The 23,947-nt window shown below is 53.1% G+C and overlaps 1 protein-coding gene across 6 annotated transcripts in view; it reads right to left on the reverse strand.

The window, feature by feature from the left end:
* ZNF516 (zinc finger protein 516) overlaps positions 1-23,947 on the reverse strand; it is a 104,354-nt gene that overhangs the window by 40,176 nt on the left and 40,231 nt on the right. For all 6 annotated transcript variants that reach the window (XM_081263196.1, XM_081263197.1, XM_081263193.1 and 3 more), the window contains one exon: positions 18,721-20,663. In XM_081263196.1, the coding sequence (XP_081119322.1) occupies positions 18,721-20,497 (1,777 nt within the window). In that variant the 5' untranslated portion in view covers positions 20,498-20,663. The remainder of the gene's footprint in view (positions 1-18,720; positions 20,664-23,947) is intronic.

Raw genomic sequence — 23,947 nt, forward strand, 5'->3', positions numbered from 1 at the left:
CACCCCACCTGGCCACTGCTGGTCAGAAGGAGTCTCCCAAGAGACTGCAGGAGAAGAGTGGCAGAGGAGCCATGCCACTGGAGGAGAAGAGGAAGTCGAATCTGCACACAGTGGCCCCAGGTGACAGCAGTGACACAGGGCACCTTAAAGCACTCCTCCCACCCCCAGAGACTCTGGACCCAGTCACAGGCAAGCAGGGAGGCCGGGGTCACCTCAGGCTCCCTCATGCTCCCTGGAACTCTGGGAGTCTCCGTGTCTCTGTGCCCGGCCCTTCTGCTGGGGTGGAGGAATGAAGGAAAGCCACCCAGAACAAGTCAACAGGCTACTACTGTACTAATAAGATACCGTGTGTGTTTCTAAACAATCCTGGGATGATGGTCCAACGTAAGCCCCTCAGATCATCCAGCACCTCCCACCCCCAGCTCTGCCCCAGATCACTGCATCCCTCAGAAGTGACTTGACTCGGGTAGCAATGTTTTCTCAATGCATCCCACTTCTGGCACAGCTCGAGTGGAACCATTTAAAACCAAAAGTGAAAGAGGTCTTTAAAGAATACCGCAGGAAAATATTAAGAAACAAGCAAAGATTGTCAGGAAGATGTCCAACCACTCCATGTACTCAAGCCTAGTGCGCACACCCTGCTTAAAACGTTTAGCTGAATATTTTCTCAAATTGATACAACATTTAACAGTGGGTGCATTTACTGAAAAGATAAAAAAAATTTTGAAACTTTTGTTTTGGGGGGTATTGGGGATAGGGGCACTCGACCACTGAGCCACATCCCCAGCCCTATTTTGTATTTTCTTTAGAGACAGGGTCTCACTGAGTTGCTTAGCACCTCACCATTGCTGAGGCTGGCTTTGAACTCGTGATCCTCCTGCCTCAGCCTCCTGAGCCACTGGGATTACAGGTGTGATTTTATTAAACTTTCTGGGGGATGCAGATGCTGGGGCTGGAGCACAGGCCTTGAGGCCTCTACCACTGAGCACACACCCAGCCCCCTTCTCATGGAGTTTTAAACATTGAAACAAAGTTCTGTTCTTGAGAAATGCTAATGCCAATCAAACCATGCTTTTACCCTCATTCTGAAAAACCTCACTCTAACACCGTTACTTCTAACAAAAATTGGAAGATTTCCAAAGACACATGGACACATTGACTCCTAAGTCCTTCATTGTTGGCTTCCAGCATACCAGCCATTGTTTATAAACCAGCTGTTTAAAATTAATCTTTAATACTGGAATAAGTAATTTTCCTTTCTCTTCAATAGCATCCTAGCATACACTGAAGTTAAGATTTCACTGAAGACGACATTATCCACAGCTCGTACACCAACTGCACATGTGATTTCCCTCATCTTTTTTTTTTAAAGCTTGTACTCCTAAAATTCAATGTTAAATTCTTAAACTGCTGCTCATCAGGAGACAAACACCTATGTGCACTAGCTGTCATGCAGGGCAGAGGGGCTGGAGGCCACATGTCGTGACCTTTAAGTCAAACATCTGAGCCTCAACCCCCTGTCCACGCCCCAGCTGGGCCGTACACCCACGGGCTCTGCATATAGATTTGGCCACTGCAAATGGAAGATCTGGAAAAAGACACCTGTGCACGGAGTGTGCCGTTTTCTCCCTGTCATCATCCCCCAAGGAACACATGGTAACACATTCACATGTCCTCTACTTGTGCCAGGTGCTGCTCGTGACCTGGAGAGAGGAACAGGAGAAGACCTGGGGCTTATGCACAGACACGATGCTGTTTTCCAAGAGACTCAGGCCTTCATGGATCTCAGCACCAGAGGGGGTCCCCCACAGACCCCAGGAAAGCACACGAGTGTCCATCCAGGCTTTAGCCATCAAGGTTTCTTACTTCTGTAGCACTGAGCTATTGAAGGGACTTTTCTTTTCCAAACTGGTTTACTAAAGAACCATTTGTGTGAAAGATAAAATAAATACTGGCACTAAGTTATGGTCTTAAATTTCCTAAATGACACATCATGAGAAGGATGACATAAAAAATGCATCTGCTCCTCGTGCTCCCAGGAAAGGTCTGAGAGTAACACAGTGCATCTGGCTTCCACTACTGCAGCAGAGTCAGCGGTTGGTGCCCGCATGAGGACTCAGCACGCGCTCCCCAGTGGAACAGCGGGATCCACCGTGAGCAGTAACAGGCAAGAGGCGGCCGAGGAGACACCCTCGGAAGAGCCTGATGAAGAGCATCTATGGCATCAATGTCACCTGCAGCTCTCACCACGCCACCTTGGCATGTATGACCTAAGGCTGTGACAGTCACAGCAAGCGTGGCTACAAGTACATCTAGGCTTCATGTTGATGGCCTACAAAGGGAACCTGCCCACCTACGTGTCAGCTGGCAGGGTCTCTCTCCAAAGCATCACCTGAGGGTTCGGCTGCAGGCGGTCCCACAGAGCAGGAGGGCTGCCACACCAGGAGCTGGGCTCTCGCACAGTGTGGTGGAAGGAAAAGCCTGTGTGGCCCTCTGGGACAAGCTACCTCACCTGCCCAGGGAAGGACGCTTCTGTACAAGCTCAGGAGGAATTTTATTTCTTCATTTCAACTGCAAGGAGAGCCTGGCTGAAAGAGCTCTAGAAATACCACGTGTATCTGAAGTCTCTACGTTTCTGATCCAAGCTCCCAGTCTCCAAAGCTCAGCTCCCATGAAGTGCTACGAAGTCCCCAGTCTTTGACAGAGTAATTCCTTGAAAATTAACCTCTATCTTACCGCCAAAGGTATGGTTTTAAACAGTCACTCCCATTTCAACTACCAATTAGCTCAGCTTGCAAATGAGTCAATACACGGCTAGTGGCCACTTTCAAGAACTGAAAATTGCATTCGTTAATTTATACTAACAGAGTAAGTTGTTTCTAACAATATATCCTTCTATACTAAATGTACAATTATTCTGAAAAGAAGGTCAACTCTTGGCACAGTGGACTGAATTCTAAATCTCAGTGAAAGGGAAGGAGAGACTCAGAGAAAACACAAATTTTAGCTGAGTAATGAAAAGCACTGTGCACTAAGAAGTTTTAAGAAAATGATAAGAGCTTCTTAGTTGGAAATGGCAGTCCGCTCCCTGGAAGGAGGCCACTTCCCCATAGGAGGCACCCGTCTGTGTCACACTTGGCCTCTGCCTCTTATGCAAAGCCAGGAAGCACCCAAATCCATGTGACACCACAGGCCCCGCAATGCTGCCCAGGCTTCAGAAGACCTTCAGAGGTGTGGTCTCTTCCAACTATCGAAGACGCGTAAGTTGTCCAAACCTACTCTCTGGGGATTTGGGGTTATAGTCAAATACTGAATCCTGTTTCCCATCATAAAGGTGAATCCAAGACAGTATTTGGATCCGGAAATTGCAATATTGATCTCTGGGTGGGCCTCGGGGAACAGGACCCTGTGGTTCCTGAAACACTCACCACAAAGCCCTGACCTAAGCACCTCTCAGTGTGGACATCAGGGGCTCGTCCACATGCCTGAGTGTGAGAGTAGCTGAAACTAAGGTTTAAAGTCTCACATGAGGCAAAACTGAGATTTTGTCATTGCCAAAGCAAAAGAAAGAAAATGGAAATACACATTCGGTACCACTCCTCCCTCAGTGGACTGCAGATAAAAGAACATGCTCTTCTTTCATGCCCCACTCTCCCTCTTCCAAATTAAAGAGGGCAGGGGAGAGGCAGACCGAGGAGGAAGAAAACTGAATGCAGGAATATTTAGCTGTTCTCATGCTTGGCAAACACGACCACAGCACCTCCATAAACACCGTGGAGAATACAGGTCGGGACTACGGGGTATGGAGGAGTGAACAGGTTTCCACAATGCCACTCAGCCTGCAGCCCGGTGACGGCTGCTGCGAGGTTCTGAAGTGAGACTTGGCAAAGGGTCGAGGAAACGCCTTGAACTTAGAAGTCCCGACCACAGGAACAGCGACCAGCTCTCAGGCCCTCTGCTCAGTTCAGAGAACTGGCTCTGCCGGCGAGGCAGGGGCTTCAACAGGTTGTTCACCAGAGCCCCAAGGGCAGCACCGGGACCTCAGGGACCACCTCTCGTCCATGCTCCCGGCTGCTCCACCGGCCTGGATGACTCTTCATCTTTACCAAAAGCGTGAGGCAACTGGGTCCATCACTTGCACCCCACAGGCACGGTGACACGTTTAACAGGTGCGCGATCCCCAAACCCAAAGCCTGCTTCAGAATCGGCATCTGGTATCTCTCTTTTACTTAAAACCAAACAAAATAAAACTTGAAAGGATGGTTCTCTTTTTGGGGATGTGATTAACTCACTAACCTGGTCGCTCTCAGAGAGAAAAGCCCGGGCACTGAAGATGCCTTCAGGGTTCCATGGACATACAATGCCCTGGTGGAAGGACTCTGCCACTGAGTCTCTGTATCGACATCTCAGAGAGCCCCGAGTTAATAAATATCAAACCACCTCAACCTCAGAAGGAAATGGCATTTATATCCAAAGCCAAGAGTGTCCATCTATCACACATGAAATTCCACCATTTTGCCAGTTACCCAGTTACAAAGTTTGCTCAGCCTGGAGGTCAAAAGCAATGGGGAATTTTGACATTAACTTATAAGCGAGGTTTTGGAAATGAACATGTCAGTAAATACAGTAGTTTTAGAACTTCTCTTGCCCATTCCTTGGGCAAAACCCCAGTGGGGTCTTCCACTTCCACACACCACATCCTTCACCCAGGTCACATGCTGCCTCAGCCCACCCTGGTCACACGCTCAAGGAAACTGGCCTGAGATTTATTTATTACAAAAAAATAAAAAGATTGTATTTGTTGGACCAGCTTCAAGTATGAAAAAAGAATTAAAGTGGAAGCAAAAATACCTTTAGCAATCACTTCATTATAAATAAAATTTTAATCCTCATTTTTCCTTTGGAAACCTATAAGACAGTACTAAGCCAAAAGAAAAAGGAACAGCAGCTTTAAAATGTGTAACTTTGGGTTTGAAGCCAAAATTAAACAAGTGATGTCCGAGCCAGTCGACCAATATATGGAAATAAAAGTATCTTCCCATTTAAGGGACCTAAGGAAATGCAGGGTGGGAGAAGCGGCCCCAGAGGGCCCTGGGACCCACCCTTCCTCGTCCAACCACTGCATGCCCAAGGAAAGCAGGAGACAGAGTCTGTGGTGAATCCTGCTCTCTGGGGCTGGGGTCCCCCCCGGACATGGTCACAGCACTCTACACTGGAAAGTTATGTCTCTAAACACCAGAAATGAGTTCCATCTCTACTTTTTGAGCCCCCAGGAGAATTGTGTCCAGAATTATACCTGAGGCTGTATACACAGGAAAACCAAAAAAATCCATAATATATTAAATTTTTAAAATAGGGAAAAATCATTTTCTAGCTGAATTTATGTATTTATGTAAATTTATGTGTATACACACACAAGATAAAAATGCATTAAATCAACACATGTTAAAACATGTAAACAAAGAACATGTACAGACAGATGTAGCTGAACCAAAATATCAACAACAGTTCTCTCTGAACAGTGTCATCATTTGTTTTTGTTTTCTTTATCTGCATTTTCTACAATGATTAACTTGCACATAATATAATAATAGGTAAAGAAAATGCACCTGCATCTGAGATGTTTGCCAGAATATGCACAATAAAAATACCATCATTTCATAAATAGTGCTCTTTCTGTGTTCACTCTTTTCCCAAACACCAACGGGTACCTGCTATGTGCAAGGCCCCAGGGACATGGCCCCACAAGGCAGGCCCTGGCTGCCCATGTAGCCAAGAAAACAGACCTCACTCGGGTGACCACGCTGGAGCCACCTCTGGGTACCAGGGGATCTGACAGCTCCTGCCTCAGTTCCAGGGCCATGATACTGTTTGCTTAATATGCATTTCACACCTGCATTTCTGAGGATTTTCAGTACAGGCTGTCTTTGGCTTCCAATTTTTTACTCCGATGGTGCAAAAGTGTACCATATCACCATTCTGTTTTTAACTTTCAGCACAGCATTCAATAAATCACAAAAAAATGTTGAACATTTTATTATAAAAGAGGCTGTATTGGATCTTGCCCTCCCATGAGCCAAGCAAGTGTTCTGAGCATGTTTCAGGTAGCTGGGGCTGAGCCCTGAGGTCTGCCCGGTCAGGTATAGTAAGAGCACCTCCTACTTACAAAGGATTTACCTGGACATCATGCCATCGGAAGTGGAGAGGCCCCCAGAGTCACTTATTCCTACTCTTACCTTAAATCTGCTGGGAGCCCGCCGTCCGGGTGGCACTGCTGAGAGGGCATGCTGGGAGGGGCGGACCATTTCCAGCCACAAGGGACGCACACGATGGTCTCCAAGCTGTACAGCCTGTCTGGCGTCCGAATCCCTCCAAAGTCCTTATCTGCAGCCGCTCCCCTCTGGTTTTGACTATTTCCATAAAGGTCACCTTACCACACACCTGAGTGCCACAACAGTGGCTGTCAGCTGCCAGAGTCAGCACAACACCTGACCCGGAAGGCACCTCAGCCAGAGCCACAGGCATGCCACCCTGAGGACTGTTCCAATGTGGAAAGCGGAGGGGGAGTGACGTCGTGGAAGATGGTAGCTGCTACAGATCGTACCTTTTAGATATTCTCAGCAGAGGGATGATTCAAACACTCCAGTCAAAGGCAACCCCCTCGCAGCATGGCCCGTGTTCTACCCACTTTAATTCCACCCGGATGTGTCAGATGAGGGGGGGTCCTCCCCAGTGTTTAATTTATTTTAAATGTATTTTTAAACTGTCCAAAAGTAAAAATGCAAAAATTTTTAAACCTGCAGGTGACTTCTCCAGCAGGCCACCCATGGGTGCTCCATCAGGGATTCAGCACATGCAACTGAATCCCCACAGACCATGACATCTTTCAAAAGGAGTAGAAACAAACCCAAATCTGGGTGTGTTTCAGAAATGATGAATTCTGGGACTCCAGGGGGAGCCGTCACAAGACCACATGCAGGGAAAGTTTCTGGGGCCAAGGTGATCAGAAACTCCCTCTCCTGCCATTTCCCATATTTAAGGCCAGCTACAGGCTCACGGAGTGTTAAAAATGACAACTGGGGTGTGCGGGGGTGTGGCTCTGAGGTAAAGCATTGTCCACATGCACAAGGCCCTCCCTGGGTGCCATCTCTAATACCACCCCCCACAAAAAAATAACAATGATGATGAATTAGAAGGCTCTGTCCCAGGCTCTGTGCATGAGGGCGCGGGAGCAAGTGACAGAGTCTGAAGTTCAGGGAGTCAAACGTTGAAAGTTGAAAAGGCCACCCCACACGTGTCACCTAGGGGGAAGCTGGGCTCACTGCTTCTCTCTCAGCCACCATGGCAGATGGCCTCACCAGGGCCCTGCACAAAGGAAACACACAGAGTGGAGGTGGACATGGGACCAGAGCACAGGCAGGTCCTGTCAGGGCACTGGGGTTTGAGAGACACTGTCACAGCCTGACCCTGAGCTGACCGCCCCGTCCGGTCTGGGTCCTTGGTGAGTCTAAGTGCAAAGCTGCCACTGAGTCCTTCCCCAGGCCCAGGAGAACCCGCAGGGCCCAGCGCAGGACGAGGAAGCAACACACCTCCCAGCATCCCACGAGGTAAGCTAAAGGCTGCAGCCCCTCACCAAGCCAGGGATGCTCAGAGCACTGTGTCACGACCAGGTGACGCAGTGTCAGAGTAAGGCTCTAGCAGAACCTCAACACTGACTCCTGCCAAGCGAAGCTTCCTGCTGGCTGGGGACACCAGGCCAATGGGCAGGCCCACCCCTTCCCTCTTGCAATTTTGGACACTTAAGTTTCCTTCCTGCTGTGAACTGCACTGAAACACATTAATGGCCCTGGTCCAGGAAGCTTTCTGGAACTGCGCTGGGGCTGCCAACAGCCAGCTCTTACCAAAGCAGGAGACATGAGACTCCCAGCCTCCCTCTCTGCCTCTGTCCCCACTGCACTGTTCCCCCGGGTCCTCCACGGAGCGGATGCATGAGCCAGCAGCACCAGAGAGGGGGACGCCGCCGGAAGGTTCCCCCGTCCAGCTCACCCACTTGTCCCTCTGATGTCTGCTGGCATGAGGATCACGCCTCTCCCACCCTGACGTAGCCCAAGGAGAGCCCTCAACAGGCTGTGGTGAGCCAACAAGACCAGAGGCTGCTGCACGCACTGCCGTGACACACCCCACCACAAGAGTCACCCCGACACACGCACCAGGTGAAGTACAGGACATCCAGCCATGGACACACACAACTTCAGGTAAACAACAAGTGACTTTTTAGCATAAGTATACCCCAATACAGCATGAGTATATACTTACACTTTCTTCTAGAAAGTATTCATGTTTAGCCAAACTCTGCATTTAACCAGGTGTACTGTATTTGTATTTACTAAACCTGCCAAACCTAACTTCCAAAATAAGCACATTATTTGGATGAGTTACTACAAGCAAAGCGTTTGCGTTAAACACATAACCCAAGAACTGTGTCAAGCTGACGTGAACACATGCATTATGTATAAGGGGGGATTATTTCACATCTATGTGCACATCACTGATTTGCTGAGAGGAATATATTCATGGCAAAGGCAAAGAAATCAGCCAACCAGAGGGCCCTTCCTAACGTCTCCACAAATGTTCCTGGGGACCCGTTCCTAGTATGAGGAGGGCTGATGGCTCTGGGTGCTCCTTTCAGACAGGCCAGGGTCCTGGAGCCTGGCAGCCCCCGTCCGCCCAGCCCCTGCTCCAGACTCCTGCCAGGCTTTGGGGCAGAGGACAGCTAGGAAGAGGCTGCAGGGGACAAGGATGGGGGACTAGGGCCCACGAGAGGGGCCCGGGCTGGGGACTCCCAGCACTCACCGCTCTACCCTGCCACCCCTCGCCCGCCCTACAGGGCACCAAGCAAGCTCTGTCACTGGGTCACATGCTGCTCACACACCTTCGCTGGGGTGGTCATGAGGAAGCCTCCTCACCCTCCAAATCTCAGGTTCCCCATCAAGGTTTTGAGACGAATGATCCCTGCACCTCCCGGAGCTGTGCAGAATGCTCACAGAGGCACATGAAGCTCCTCCCACAGGGACACCCAGGCCTGGGCGTGGTCAATGTTTCACATCAGACGTGGACCCATCAGGTCTCCAGTGCAGCAGCACCAGCCGGATCCCAGGCACTAGGGAGGCTGAGGCAGAGGGGAGTTCAAGCTCCAGCCTGGAACTCAGTCACCCTGTCCCCAAACGGCCGGGTTGGACCCCCAGTACCACAGGAAAAGGAAAATAGAAAGAAACAACACATCATTGTGGGGAAATGAAGAAACACCTCAGAATACAAATGAGGTTCCATGTGGATCAATGCAGATGCAACAAAACCAACCAGACTAGTCAGTAAAAGATCTGCACAGCAAGGGAGGGGTGCCTTTCCAAAGTGTGAAACCGACCACCACGAGGAAAAGGTGAGTGATTCTGACTTTCTAGAATACCTATGATGAAATAATTCATAAATAAGTTAAAAAAATGGGAAACTTAGGAGAAAGTAGGTGAGACATGCACAATGCACTATTCAAATCCACCATATATGAAGAATTCCTGTAAGTTAACAAGTCGAGGACAAACTACACATTAGTCACCTGCGCAAAGTCCGTGCACAGGGAAGCCATCCAGGCAAGCCCTGACCACGGAGCGACAGCCGGGCCTGAACACCCGTGGACCTGCTGAAAAAGGAACACAGCCTGGGTCTGTCCTGGGAATGTCAGTCGCAGCCGCACCCTCCCTCAGCTGCACCCAGATGGTGGCCCCAGGAGGCCAGCAGAGCCTGGACTGCAGGCCACCCTGCCTCCGCTCCTCTCCAAGGCCAGGCAGAGGGTGAGGAGTCTAGGTAAGAACCCTGACCCGTCCTGGAAGACCCTGCCAAGAACGTGGGAAGGAGCTAGAAAGGGACAGATTCAGACCTGAGCCAGGCAGAGGCGACTGAGGTCCAGAGGGCAAGTGCCAGGTGAGCAGGGCAGGCTCACGATGACCGCCCCTGGCCCTCATACAGGCAAAGGCGATGCCTGGGACTGTCTCTGGCCAGGGGACAACAAGAGAGTTTGGGCACCCTCTGTGACTGGACTTAGAGCCACATCTTGAGGATACAATGACCCGCTGTCCCCTGACAGCAGCCATTACACCAGAACCAACAGTGGCAGGCAGAACGGAGGTAGAGGTGATGTGGGGAGCTGGGCTCGTGGCCCACGTGTGCCCGGAGGGTTTGGTGTGGGCAGTCTGAAGACCAGCTCCTGGTCCCTACTCCAGACGCACCTGCTGAGCCCAGTCCTGACCCCCCACAAACACCAAGGCAATAAATACCCCAAATCATCACATCCAAATAAGATCTTCAAAAACCAAGAAATGTACCCAGAATGGAAAATGAAGGTACAGAACGGTGGCTCTCTAAAAGGTACCAGGGACCTGAGGTCCACGGGATGCGGCTCAGACACAGGACAGCCTACACGTGGGCTCCCTCCATCCCTCACCAGCCTGCAAACCCTTTTGTGACAGGGTTTCAACACAGCGATAAGAAACTTGCTCAGAGGTAGGGAGCGGGCTATCGCCATGGCAACTACAGAGCTGCCAGCTTCTGCTCAGAGCTTCCCAAAATTCCCAGCCAGCACTCAGCAACCGCTTTTCTCCTGCCTGAACTCAGGAACTTCCCGACGTCACCTCCAGGAGACACGTTAAACTGCCCAATCCAGGAGCCTGGCAGGATTGTGTCCCAACTCTACCTTATAGCCCTCTCTGACTGACGTTTTTCATCATTTTTGAAAAAGCAATATTTCTTAAAAATGAAAAATTTCAATCCACTCCACTCTTACCACTTTCTAGTCTAATACCAAAATAATCTGTATAAATCATACTCTCATAAATCCTACAGTAATCAGTTTTTTTGAAAACCAGTAACACTATAGATTCCTTTTCAATCAAAGGAAACACAGCGACTAAAAGCCAGACTGGAAACCTGAACATCATTTCTATATCAAAAATGTTCGCCGACTCCCCACTCCATTAAAGAAATACTGCAATAACATTTAAACTGAAATCAACTGCTGGACTGTCATGTAACAAAAACCTGATTTTACAATTTTGAAGGCATCAGCCATTCACGTCAGGTTTCATCTGCTCCCAGCAGGTACGTAAGTCATCACGTGGCATCTGAATTATCATTCACATGACACTTCTTAATAACCAATGATCACACCAACGTGAAACCATGATCACAATGAATCTGGAATACAGTTTATCACACTGAAAGCAATTATTCTGCAGTTAAAAGAAAGAACATGAGTAATACTCAGATTTGGCACATCTTTACAGCAACATAGTTGGCAGCTAACAGCCCAAATGTCTTACTAATCTGTGAAAGTACCGTTTTCCAATCAATGGCTGCCTCTGTGAATACAGCAGAGGACCAGCCTCTTCACATGGGTCTAACTACGTAATCTCACACACAGAATCTGAAATTCCAGTAATGCAAGAACTACTTTCCAACCTTTAATCCAGAGATAAACATTCCTAGCCTTTTTTAATTCTAGTAAAATACAGATCTAAAACTGCAATTATTTTAATATGCAAAGGCTTATACAAATTGTGTTCGCAAATACTGGATCCTCTCAGGAGCCTACAAACAAAGCCCTCAAGGAAAACTTGTCTCACAGTAGATCCAAGGCACAGGAAATTACCTAAGAAACACCAAACCAAAAAACAAACAAACCTAAACTTGCAAATGAAACGTTGAGAACTTGAACAGAGATGAACACACAACAAACACTCCACAAAGGGAACCTAAATGCTCCAAGCATCTAAAAGAAAGTCAAACTCCTAAGTAATTCAGTGTAGCCACCATGTAAAGGACCAGGTGATACAAATCAAAGGAGAGTTGACCAGCCCCGACCGGCCCCAGACAAGGCTGCCCCATCCTGAAAGAGGAGGGAGGGGGCTGGTCCGAGGTTCTTCCCCAGTTCAGGGAGCAGAGCACCTGCCTCAGCCTGCCCACAGTGGGCTGTGCGGGCCACGGGCCCCCAGGGTCCAGAGGCGGGGGAGATAGGACAGGGCTGTTGTTCTGGGCAGCCAGTGAGAACTAAAGATGACTACAGGGTCCCGGGAGCATCCTCATGGACAAGAGCATTTACAGAAGGTCTGCAACATGGCCACAGCACAGGGAGGAGTCCCCACGGGAAGAGCAGGCCCTGGGCTCTGTCGGGAGGCCCTTGAAATACGGAGCCCAGAGCTCTCCTCAAGCCAGCACCCCTCACTGCTGCACAGGCCTCATGCCTGGACCCCAGGGCCACGGGGACACGCTCAGACCCGCTGTCCCGCCCAGCTGAAGGATGAGCACACAACCGCCCTGTGTGTTCTAAAGCCCAGCCGGGGGCCCAGAGCCCACCGCCTGCACTCTGGCCACACAGTGACACTCAGGGTCTTCCCACCGCCTCTGCCTCTGCCGGCTACCAGGCAGAGCCTCTCCATCCCAAGTGGGGAATTCAGGAATCGGATGACCCCTTTCCAAGAAGCCTCTGAGACCCAGCATGAGGTCTTACGTAGACTCCGCACTATCAGCCATTGCGTATCAGAGACAGGCTCAGCTGCTGGCTACTCCTGGCCCAAAGTATGCATGGCTCAAAAGAAAAGGCCCCAGGACACAGTGACCATGAGTCACAGCTGAGAAAGGCAACCTCCAAATGAGTCTGGTGTCTCTCAAAAAGTACCAAGCACCTACCAACCATGAACAGCAGTGATCCCTTCCACCAAAACTCTGGAGGAAGGGGACGCATCACAGCTAATGCCAACTACAAACAGAGCCACAGTCACTGCTGTTAGCAATCACCAGTGCCTCCACCCTGCGTGATGTCTAGCTTCTAGATGGTCAATCCAAGTGACCACTGAGAGCCTCAACTACTCAGCAACATCGTCCCTGCAGAACACAACTCTCCACCCAGCTCATCATAGACTTTCAGGAAGAACCTATCCAGCAAAGTGGAGCAGGATTCATAGAGCTTCACCAGTGTGCTGCCCCTCAGGACGTCCAGAGGGTGCGGCTGGTGCCCCAAGGAGACTTCAGTTAGACAAATGAGGGCCACACTGAGGGTGTCCAACAGCAGAGTGCTCTGCAGCCTGGGAACAGAGAGGTCATTCTGCCCTGAAGTAACAGTCCCGGCTGCAGTGGGTGCTCCAGGGAGGAGAGAGTCCCCTCCGTGTGTGAAGGGCTGGGGCAGGTGGTTCTGTTGGGGCGGAGACTTTGCTCACACGGGAGGGTCCCAGGTGCCACAGAGGGCAGCTGGACGGCATCAGTGCCATGAACACATGACGGGGTGTGACAAAGGGGTACAGTCAGTGTGTCACGTCCCAGACAGAATGACAACGACAGGACACAGGCAGGGGCCAAGTGTTGACCCCAGACAGCTCTGCCCCAGGCACCGCACCGCAGCCCCACCCTGCAGGACTCCTACACTCCTCACAGCCAACCTGGACTCTTCCAGGGCAGCAAGAGTCCTCAGCTACACTGGAGCCAGCCCAGCCCTGCTGCTCTGCCGCCCCATCCCCCAGCTGATCAGCAGTGGACAGCTCAGAGGACACCAGGACACACACAGCTCTCTTCAGCCTTTCTCTACCAGGTGCAATCCTCCTGGCTCCATGGAATGCCGCATCTCATAGGAAGGGAGTGTGAAAGGAACCCACCTGGGCTGTCTCTGCTTACCCACAACGAAGGGCCATTCCACTAAGTCAGGAGCAACAAGGAACCACTCCAACCTGAACCGGGCAGGGTCAAAAGCACCACTTCTTCAGGATCACACAGCAAAGGTGACGTCTAACCACAGGTGAGATCCAGCAGCACACAAAGCACAGGCTGGGAAACATGAGGTCCAGCAGAGCAAGAACTGAAATAGCATGGCCACGTGCCTCTGGGCCCCATGACAAGCCCGCACAGAGACTGAGGACCTGGGCACTGCAGGCTCCAGCTTGGGGCAGACTGCACCAACAGGAGGACTGTGCTCCAGGATGTGAGGCTGGTACAGGAAATGAGGCAAGGACTTCACATCCACGGGGACCAGGGCTGAGCTCGGGAGTCCACACTGGTCCTCAGCAGCAGTGGAGAGTGAAGACCCAGCATCTGAGTGCAAGCTCACATGCACACAAACACACTGACCTTCAGCAAGGCCTACCCCACGTGCACCGGAAATGAGACTCTCCCGGTGCCTCAGCTGACCGTGGATAAAACAGGAGAACAGATGAGACAGCTCTTAGTTCCCTCCCACTTCTAAAATTCTACGATTCTACCTTGCGTCAAAAAGGAGAATCAGGAATAAATCATACGTCTGAATTTTCCCAGCAAACCAAATGCATGCTGTGTTTTCCACTACTGAGCATCTATATCCCCATGCCCTGACTGGCAGCAAGAAACCACCAGGGTGTAATCTCCAGGGTGCGGCATCTTTCACAGCACAATAAATTTATTCTGGAAGGACAGGGAACAGTCTTCTGTTCAAACAAACATCAGCACGCAGGCCATGCACAGACCTCAGTGGTGAACGAGTCAGCCTACGAGACACGAGAAGCTATTCTCAGCATAATTCTGAAGTGCTGCGGACACGGCACACCCAAAACAAGCAGCCTCGTGCCCTGTGTGCACAGCACTGCTCAGGGGAGCGTGGCCCTGCCTTGCCTGCCAAGGACACCTGAGCATTCCTCTCAAGAGCAGGCTGCGTCTCTGTACTGCCCAAGAACCCAACGGAGGTCCAGTCTGCACGTCCTTCTCTCTCACACAGCCCTCCAGCGTCCTCGCCCTCCATTCTGTGTCCATCTGCACGCCTCGCCTGCTCCCCAGCAACCTGCATCATCACCTCCATGGGCCAGAGTTTCTGTGCCCAGGTCCCACCCTCATCAGGGAGAACGGCCCAGAGAGCAACTGTTACTCGGGCATGACGCCGCCTGCTTCCCATGCTCACCGCCGCCCATCGAGGGCTCCCACGTGGATGGATTCCAGACACCTGTGTTCCTCCCCAGCTAATCTCCACGCTGCACCTCCCTGGTCTCAGCAACCTGCTCTCCCCTCTGGGTCCACACCCTTCCTGTCTCCCACAGCCTCTCCCAGTGATGGAGCACTGCATTAAGGCAGAGGCTGACACGGTGCCACAGGAAGCCTGCACCCCCCCACACCGTGGGCCAGAGAACAGGGCTCGAGACTCAGCCACCTTCCCAGATCTCGCAGCAGGTCAGGGGAGAAGGCTTCCTGAGAGTTCCTTCAGGAAACTCTGGAGTAAGCACACTCAGAAGGCTGCCGGGCCCAGCAGGCTGCCCCTGGACCAGTGCTCTGGCGACCCCAGCCTCGCACATTCTTACTTTTGTTCCCGGGATTCCCCCTCAATCCCATGTCAATGGGCGACACACACAGCCGCTTTCCCCCTAAGCTGTGCTAATTGCCTACGAGCTCTATTAAAAAGAAACAGGAGCGGCTGCTTAACCTTCTGGCAGCTGCAGGCCCAGCGGCCCTGCTGGGCTCCTGCACGCAGGCGGCCACCAGGCAGGCAGAGCACTCAGCGCGGCCTCTGCAGCGGGCGAGGGTTAGCTCCTGAGGGAGTGCTGGCCCGGAGAGGCGGGCGGCAGGGTGAGAGGCCTGCTTGCGGTGACCTGGGGCCTCCCTGGGCCCTGCTCCTTCTGAGCACTCCTTACCTCTCCCCTGGTACCTAGGACAGCCTTTCTTCTCCCATGAGGCCAGGGCTTCTCCTCTGTCCTGTCTCTGAGCACCACGCCTGCCCAGGACTTCCTCAAGAACCGGAGTTCCCGTGAAGTCCCCATGGGCACCAAGAGATGCAGCGGGCAGTGCCAAGGGCTCTGGTGGCAGCATAACAAGAAATGGACAAAAGCAGGCAGGGGAATTCCTCCAGACCTAAGTGGTGAGGGTGCAGTAATGCCAAGTGCCAAGTCCCAGAGCCGCCACACCAGGCAACCCGCAAGCGGCCCCAGGTGTGGGCTCCGGCCACACGGTCACTGGGAAAGCGGCTTCTTATGCTGCTGGCAGCCTCTCTGGGCTCCTGCCATTGCTGTGCTCTGACCCCTCTGAGCAGGCTCCTTTCTAGCTGCACACGGTGTCCCCACACACACCTGTGGAGCAGCACCCACTCTCTAGGGGCAGCCCTCCAAGCCTCACTGTGCTCTGCCTAGGAAATGTGTGTTCTAGAACTTCACCATGTCCTCTCACCACTCCTCCTCCCTGGTCAAAACGTGGACTTCCACGGTCTCCTACACCACACCGTGCTCTCTGCCGCCTGCTCAGCAGGGGTGGATACCCAGCTCAGCAACACACCTGTGGACTCAACTGCACATGGAGTCAGTAAGGTGCTGTGTAAACCAGACCTTCGTGGAGACGGGGCGTGCCCACCAGAACTTCCCAAAGGCCTGGGCCCAAAACAGCCTCGTTGTTGATGCCTAGAAGTCAGTTCTACTTTTTTCTCCCCCCAGTTAAAATTATGATTTATGGAATTTCCGGGAATGGGCACACAAGTCTGAGCTCTGAACTTCCAACTCTGCTGTACATGGGCCAGCTGACTCTCATGCGAACTGCGGCCTCCGATGCCCGACAATTCCTACAAACCTGCTCTGAGGACTGCACCAAGTCCTGCCATCTGCACTCTGAGAATATAAAATGGCCTCAGTCTCCAAAGCTGTGTGCAAGCTTTAAGGCACAACGCCAACCAGAACACAGCATTCAGGGCACCTGGTCTCTGTTCAAAATCAGCTGCTCCAAGGGCCTGGCCCAGACCCCACAGGCCCAGGCTGAGAGCAGCTGAATGGATGTGCTGTGGTCTCTCTCCTTAAAAACAGCCGTCACCTGGTCACCCAATACTATCTTAGACCCCACCCCTCCAGCTATGAGGGACAGGTCCGCACCTGCAGGAAGAAGCTCCCTGGGATCACAGGGGTGACCTCGTGGGCCCCGCTCTGCATGGCTTCAGGCTACTAACATCCTATTTCTTTTATGGCCAATTTGCATTAAATTCAAGTAGATATTAATATATAGCTTGTCATAGAATCATGTGAAATATACGTGAATTTCTCTAATAAAATATATAGATGTATACGGTGCCTATAAGAAATAACACGTTTCCAAAATTTATTAAACCCAAGAAGAAAAAACAGAATAAGCTCTACTTCATGGTGAAAATGACTTAATGCTCCCAGATTCTCAACTACCAAGGCTCAGTGGACGCACTCACACGTCACCTGCCTGCTGTCACAATGGTGACAGCCCTACCAAACAGAAAAAATGTACTCTTCAAAGTCAAAATAAAAAGACACAGGACGTGCCTAATATTTCACCAGTGAGCACTCCACAGAGTAGTCCGAGTTATTAGAACACAGCCAGTAAACATGAGCCAGAGCTATAAAACTGAGAGAAGGAAACCAGGAATCGAACCTCACAACAGCCAACCAGGGTTGCACCTGTGCAGTCAGGTCCAGAGCATCAGGAGTGAGCCCCAGCACACCCTGCCCGAGAGGGCACACGTTCTGCTGCTCTGCCCCGTGGGCACGGAGTGACGGGTGGGACACGGTGGAGATGCGTAAGGGTTCACCTCTGCATGCAATGTGTGGAGCTCACCCCGGGCTCACAGGGCCAGGAAAAGCCCTGCTGCCCAAGAGCTGCAATCTCTATGCCTCTGGGTGCAGCAGACCACACACAGCACACCACACAGACCTGCAAGGACTGACCTGCCCGACCCCCAAGAAGGGAAGCCGGCAGGGCTTCCTGATTAATCCCAAAGAATGACACCTCGTCCTCACTACAGAATTCCACAGTTCTGCCCCAACTTCTACCATCCTGGAACTTCAGGTAAAAGCAACACCAACAAGCAGGGTTACAGGCAGAAGAGAGAAACAGCCCTGTCTCCATGAAAGACTTCTAAGTTCCGTAACTATGATGTCACCTGCTGTTAACAATGACACCAGGCAGAAAACAGCAAAGGGAATATCAAAATGTTCAGAATTTATAAAAAGTAGACTATTATGAAAACAAAGTTGACCAAGCGACTTTCAATCTCTATGTGAATACTGCTTGGAAAGTAACCTGTTCCAATTAACTGTCTACACCCATAGGTCGGCCTCAATCTGAGAAGGCTAATCACCTCCGCACATAGACTCAAGTTAACTTAGACCCAGCTGTCTGGTGTTGAGAGAGAAGAGTGAAGGAAAGTGCGTGTGTGTGTTGCTCACATACTTATGTGCACAGTGCGTGCCTGCAGGTACGTGCACTGGTGAGTAGGCATGTGTGTCTGTGTGCCTGTGTCTGTGCTGTACGGACCTGAGGGAGCAAGGGAAAGGGGAGCACATCTCGGGAGCGCCAGGACTACGTTCCTTGCTTAGAAACTACTCATGCCCAGAAAGACTGTCCACTCACGAAGCCCAGGTGGCCATGCTTTGTGAAAGCACGTAGCACAAGCAGTGAAAGTTGCCGTGGTGGAGCTGACAGGTGCCTGTGTCTACATCTGCCAGCTCAAGCTGCAGGTACACTCTAGGGGCAGGACACCTGGGCACGTGGCCACCCCAACACGGGACTCTGGACAGGAGCTATCTGGCAGGGATCCCTGGGCATGAGGTTCCCAGACACAGGGGCCCCTGAGCATGGGGCCCCCTGGGCTCAGGCCCCTGGGGCAGGGCTGCCTGAGGCTGGCCCACCTGCGCCTGGTCCCTGGGTGTGCTCACTCACCTGCTGCAGACTCAGGCGCAGCGTCTTCCGCACTGTCCTCCGCTGCCTCGTCCGCCAGCCCGGAGCCGGGGGAGTCGGCCGTGGCGCAGGCCGAGCCCGGGCTGCTGGGCTGGGAGGCCGAGTCGCCCTCACTGAGGGAGCTGCAGCGGGCGCGTGCCGCCCTGTCCCCGTCGGCTCCCCTGTCGCGGCGAGCACGGCGGTGCACACGTGAGTGCAGCACCATCTGGTGGTATGTTCGGAAGATCTTGCCACACTCAAAGCACTCGGAGGACTTGCCTTGGCCAGCAGAGGCTGTGGCCCGGCGGCTGGGGCGTGCCGCTGGCCGGGGGTCAAGGTGGCTGGAGAGCATGGGGTCGCCAGGCACGCTGGCCCTCTTCCTGGGGGGGCCTTGTGTGGCCGGAGCATCCTGCTCACGCTTGCGCTTCTCCTGGCTCACCAGGATATACTCACGCCTGTCCTTGTCAAAGGCCACGTCCCCCGCCAGTGCCTCGTCCCAGGCCCCATACTTGAGGTACTCAGCTGGCTCAGCCACCTTGCCCCTGGTGGCCAGCTGCCATGCCTGGTAGCTGTTGACGGGGTCCAGCTCAGCCACCCGTCTTCCAGCCTGCCCGCTAGGGGACAGGTCACCAGCCAGGGCTGGTCTCAGATTCAGGCACTGTAGGAAGAACTGCTTGGTGTCCGGGGGGCCCTCTGCAGCCCCCTCCTCGGCCAGGGCTCGCGTCCGGCTGGCTTCAACCTGGCGGTGTATGGCGTTATGGGCGTTCAAGCTGTCCAGGTTTGTAAACAGATTTCCACACTTGGTGCAGACTTCATAGAGGGACAGGCCGGCAACAATGACCTCCTCCTGGACCACGTTGTTGATAGTGGCAATGGGGTCCAGCTCGCTCTTGGGCCTGTTCTTGCTCCCAGTCTTGGGGCCATGAGCCTTCATGTGGTTCTTCAGGAACCACGGCTCTTTGAACCTCCGACCACAGATGTGGCAGCCGTGGTCGAAGGAGCCCCGGTGCTTCTTCATGTGCGCCTTCAGGAACCAGGTCTGGCTGAAGGCCTGGCCGCACACCTCACAGGGGAACTCCCCGGGGCTCAGCTCGGGCTTGCCGTTCTCCACGCAGGCCTCGCTGCCACTGGGGCCCTGCGCGGTGATGTGGTCCCTCTCGATGTGGCTCAGCAGCGACTCCTCCCGCGAGGTCACGTAGCTGCACAGCCTGCACTTGAAGGGCTTGTGGGCCTGGTGCACGTGCAGCTCCAGGTCCTTCTGACGCTCAAACTGACTCTTGCAGAAGGAGCACTGGGCCACGGCCTCAGCCTCCTCCGGGGCACTGGCTGTCCCCTCGGCCTCCTTCCGGCTGCTCCGCAGCAGGATCTTGCTGCTGTCCACCTGCACGGCCCCATTCAGCATCCGATTGCAGGCTGAGGTGCTCCTGGTGGGGCTGGTGCACCCGTCCAGGCCCTCGGACACGCGCATCTCGCCCAGCTGTGTCTCGCCTGCCTCTGGCTCATGTCCCTGAATCAGAGTCCCTGTGCGGTGACTGCGGATGTGAATCTTGAGGTTGCCCTTCTGGGAGGCCCTGTGGTCACAGTAGGGGCACTTGTAGGGCTTCTCCCCCGTGTGCTTGCGCATGTGCTGCGACAGCGAGCTCTGGAAGGGGAAGCTCTTGCCACAGATGCAGCAGCTATGGCAGGCGGCCCTGTCCCCGTCCACCTCCTGGCTCCGGCTGGTCCTGGGCGGGCTGGGCCCTCTCCTCAGCTCCATCTCGGCCTCTCTGCTGCGATCCATGGGGAGGATGGGGGTGTGGTGGCGGAGCGGCTGTCGGTGGCGCAGGCCCGAAGGGAGGTCTTACCTCTCCATCCTCAGAGGGGCTGCTGCTGCCCAGCAACGAGGGAGGGGCCCGCGAGGAGGCAGTGCACGAGCAGGCGGAGAAGGAGGCCCTCACAGGAAGCACCTGGAAGAGACAGAAACTGCATGAGCAAAGCTCCTGCGGCAGCGGGCGAGCAGCAGCGTCACAGCGCCAACCGTGGAAGCGCGGGCCTCTCTGAATCAAGGAGAACGACAAGAATTCAGATCCATGAACATGGTGCTCTCTGCCTCCTTAAAAATCAGTAATCACAGTCTGAGCAACTTGGTGAGACCCTGGGGGTGCAGCTCAACAGTCCAGCACTTGCCTAGCACATGTGAGGCCCCAGTACCGTCAAAAAAACCAACTCATTAAACAACTATTGGTGATTAATTATGTTAGGCAATTCAAGTAAGTAACTATGATTTTTTTTCCCCAAAAAAGATTCCAAGTCTCTAAGGAAAGCCTGTGGGAAGAGTGTGTGTAGTCCACAAGAGGCACAGGCTACTCAACAAGGAGGGCAGAGAAACCGAGGCAGGGAGAAGGCGGGAAGGAACGCTGGCCCTGATGTGAGCCGCAGAGGCTGCAGGCAGCACTTTACCGACATGCCACTCAGATGTGAAGCAGTAGCCTCTGCTGGGAAGGAAGGTGGCTGACAAGGGAGCGAGGACCTGACACAGAAATAGCCCAAGCTCCCAGGTGCAGCCACTGCCCAGGACCAGAGCTGAGGCCATCCTGCCTGGTTACATGGTTGCACCCTCGCACGGGTGCTGGCCAGAGCTCACCCACACCTTAGGTACCACGCCTCTCTGGCCTGGCCTTTGGCACCCTTCCCTCCTGGGCCCTGACCCTTCCCTCCTAGACCCCTGCTCACATACTCACAAAGGGAGCCCCAGGCTCCGGCCACAAGACCGTGTCACAATCCCAGGGCAGAGTCCCTCTGGACCATGAGGTCGTGCACCTCATCCCCGTCTCCCAGAGGCCAGATTCCCCCAGCGCCCACCCAGAGAAGCTGGGCTGCTTCCAGAGGTGGAACCGGAATCCTGATGACTGCACACACCATCCCACCTGGTGGTCACTGCCACTGACATGCCATCTGCTAGCCAGGCAAGTGGGGAAGATTCTGCCCTGAGCCCCCAGCTCTAGATGCACAGGCAAGGCCAGCCCATCCTGGCGGCCCACATGCTGTGTCCAGTGCAGAACGGGCAACACAGGGGTGCAGCCTCGTGTGCACTAAGAACCCACGTGTACATTTCACAGAAGGTGCAGGACTGGACACATCAGTGTAACCACACCTAGGTCCATCAAAGACAGAGCTCTCATCCCGCTGAACCACAGGCAGTGCGTCCCAGGTCACCCTGTCCATTCCAACCCCGACATGTTCACTGAAACAGATGCAGAAAGGAATACTGGTGATCAGCCTGAGTATGCTAGACATCAATGGTTGTGACAGGAGCGCCCCAAAACATTCTCCAGGGAGCAGGGATTCTGAAGGCAGCACATCTGTCCACCCACGAGGGCCCAGATGCCACACGCCAGCCTCTGCCCACAGACAGGCACAGGTGGAAATCTTACTGAGAATCACAGACCTCAGTGTCTCAAGAAAGCCCTCCAACCAGGTGCCAAGGTGCCCAAGGAAAAACACAAGGTGTGAGTAGCAGATCCGAAAATAGGCACACAGGACTCGCTACACCAGGACGCACCAGCAGTCACCATTCAACAGCAGAAGGCCGCGGAGTCAGTGACCCCAACAGCAGAGCAAAAGGCAAAAGTCCTAATACCAGGAAAACACACGGGTACCACGACCCTGTCTCAACAGCAACTCAGTAGACACTAAGTTAAAGTACTTGTCAAACTTTTAGATCTTGACATAAGTTCTGCATGGCTTTTTAATTTTTCATAATGATTTATTAAGGCAAATGATTTTCATGAAGCCCCACTTCATTTGACTACCCTCCCAAAATGCTGATTAGACATAATACATATAATTATGAATTGAATGTATTATTTCTATGTAACTTACTGACCAAATTTAGTACAAAAAATCTTACACATTTAAAAAACTATATAGAAATAAATTTATGGAGAAAAAAAACCTGAAGCCCAAGGTGACTCCGAAGTAATTTTGTAGACTCTGCTGCACCACTAATGTCTGTCCACAGAGGACCTTAGTCAGTGCGTTCTCGGATCCTCTGGAACTGCACAAGCCAGCACCAGAGTACAAGGCCTGGACTGGGCAGGGGTCCCGAGCAGCAGCCCCAGTGCATGTGGAAGTCAAAGCGACTCTTTCAGGTGCAGACTTGCAGGGATCATCGCCCAGGGGGGCCCTCTGCAATCTGCTCTGCCTTTCCAGGGCGCAGAGCGGCAGCTACTAGGTGGCCTTGAAGACCCAGCTCCACATCGCAGTTACTCAGCCATGCTCCACCCAGGACCCCACTAACTGGCACATTTCATGGGACAGGGGGTCCTGAACACACTCGGCCCATTCTGTCTCTCAGGAGCAGGGTCAGGAGACCACCTGAGGTCATCACATGCACCGACAGCCCTGCCCGCACCCCTCTTGCAAAACCCACTGCACCTCTGGCAGTGCCCTGCTCAGGTCCAGGGGAGGACACAGACTTCACCAGGCCCTGCCAGCCCAGCAGGCCCCTCCACCTGCCCTGGCAGCCCAGCAGGCCCCTCCACCTGCCCTGCCGCCCACAGGCCTGCTCAAGAAGTGGGCCACAGGCCTGCCCCACGCGGCCTGACTCAGCTGCCTCGGCCAGGTCCCCAGCTGGGCCACAGGATGAGTGCACTGCTGCATCCTTCCCCAGGACCCACAGGAGAAGGCCCCATGCTGCCATCTCTGTTCCCTAGACTCCCTGTCCCTTTCCTCAGAACAGCCTGGATGGACCCAGCTAGAGCTGGACACCTGCCCTCCCCGCCCAGAGCCTGGAAAAGTTTCTGTGTCCATTAGAATCTCTCCCAAACTAGCCTAAAGCTCTGCCCAAACTCCAGCAGGACCCGCGACTCACCAGGAAAGGCCCATGGGAGGCCTGGGCCCCAGGCACGCACAGCCCTCTTCTGCTCGGTTCTCTACTTTCTTTCTTCCCACCCCCACCTTTCAAGAACAAGCCCTGCTATTAGCCCCTGTGAGAGCACAGCAGAGGAGTTTGTAAAGCACTTAAAATCATCTACAGGGAAAAAAACAGAAATGCTTAATGGAGAAGTAGCAACAGCTCGATCCCAAACTCCCTCCTGCTAAGGAAATCTGGTGTGAACCAGGCTGCGTCCACTCAGAGGCCCAGTACCAGGGACAAGAAACAGCCTGAAACCAATTCCCGCAGGCAACCCTCCTCAGGTGACTCAGGGCCAGATCAAGATCTCCAAGCTCTTTTCTCTTTTGGCTTCAG

The sequence above is a fragment of the Spermophilus citellus genome (assembly GCF_964194105.1).
Source record: "Spermophilus citellus genome assembly, chromosome: 12".
Lineage (NCBI taxonomy): Eukaryota > Metazoa > Chordata > Mammalia > Rodentia > Sciuridae > Spermophilus > Spermophilus citellus.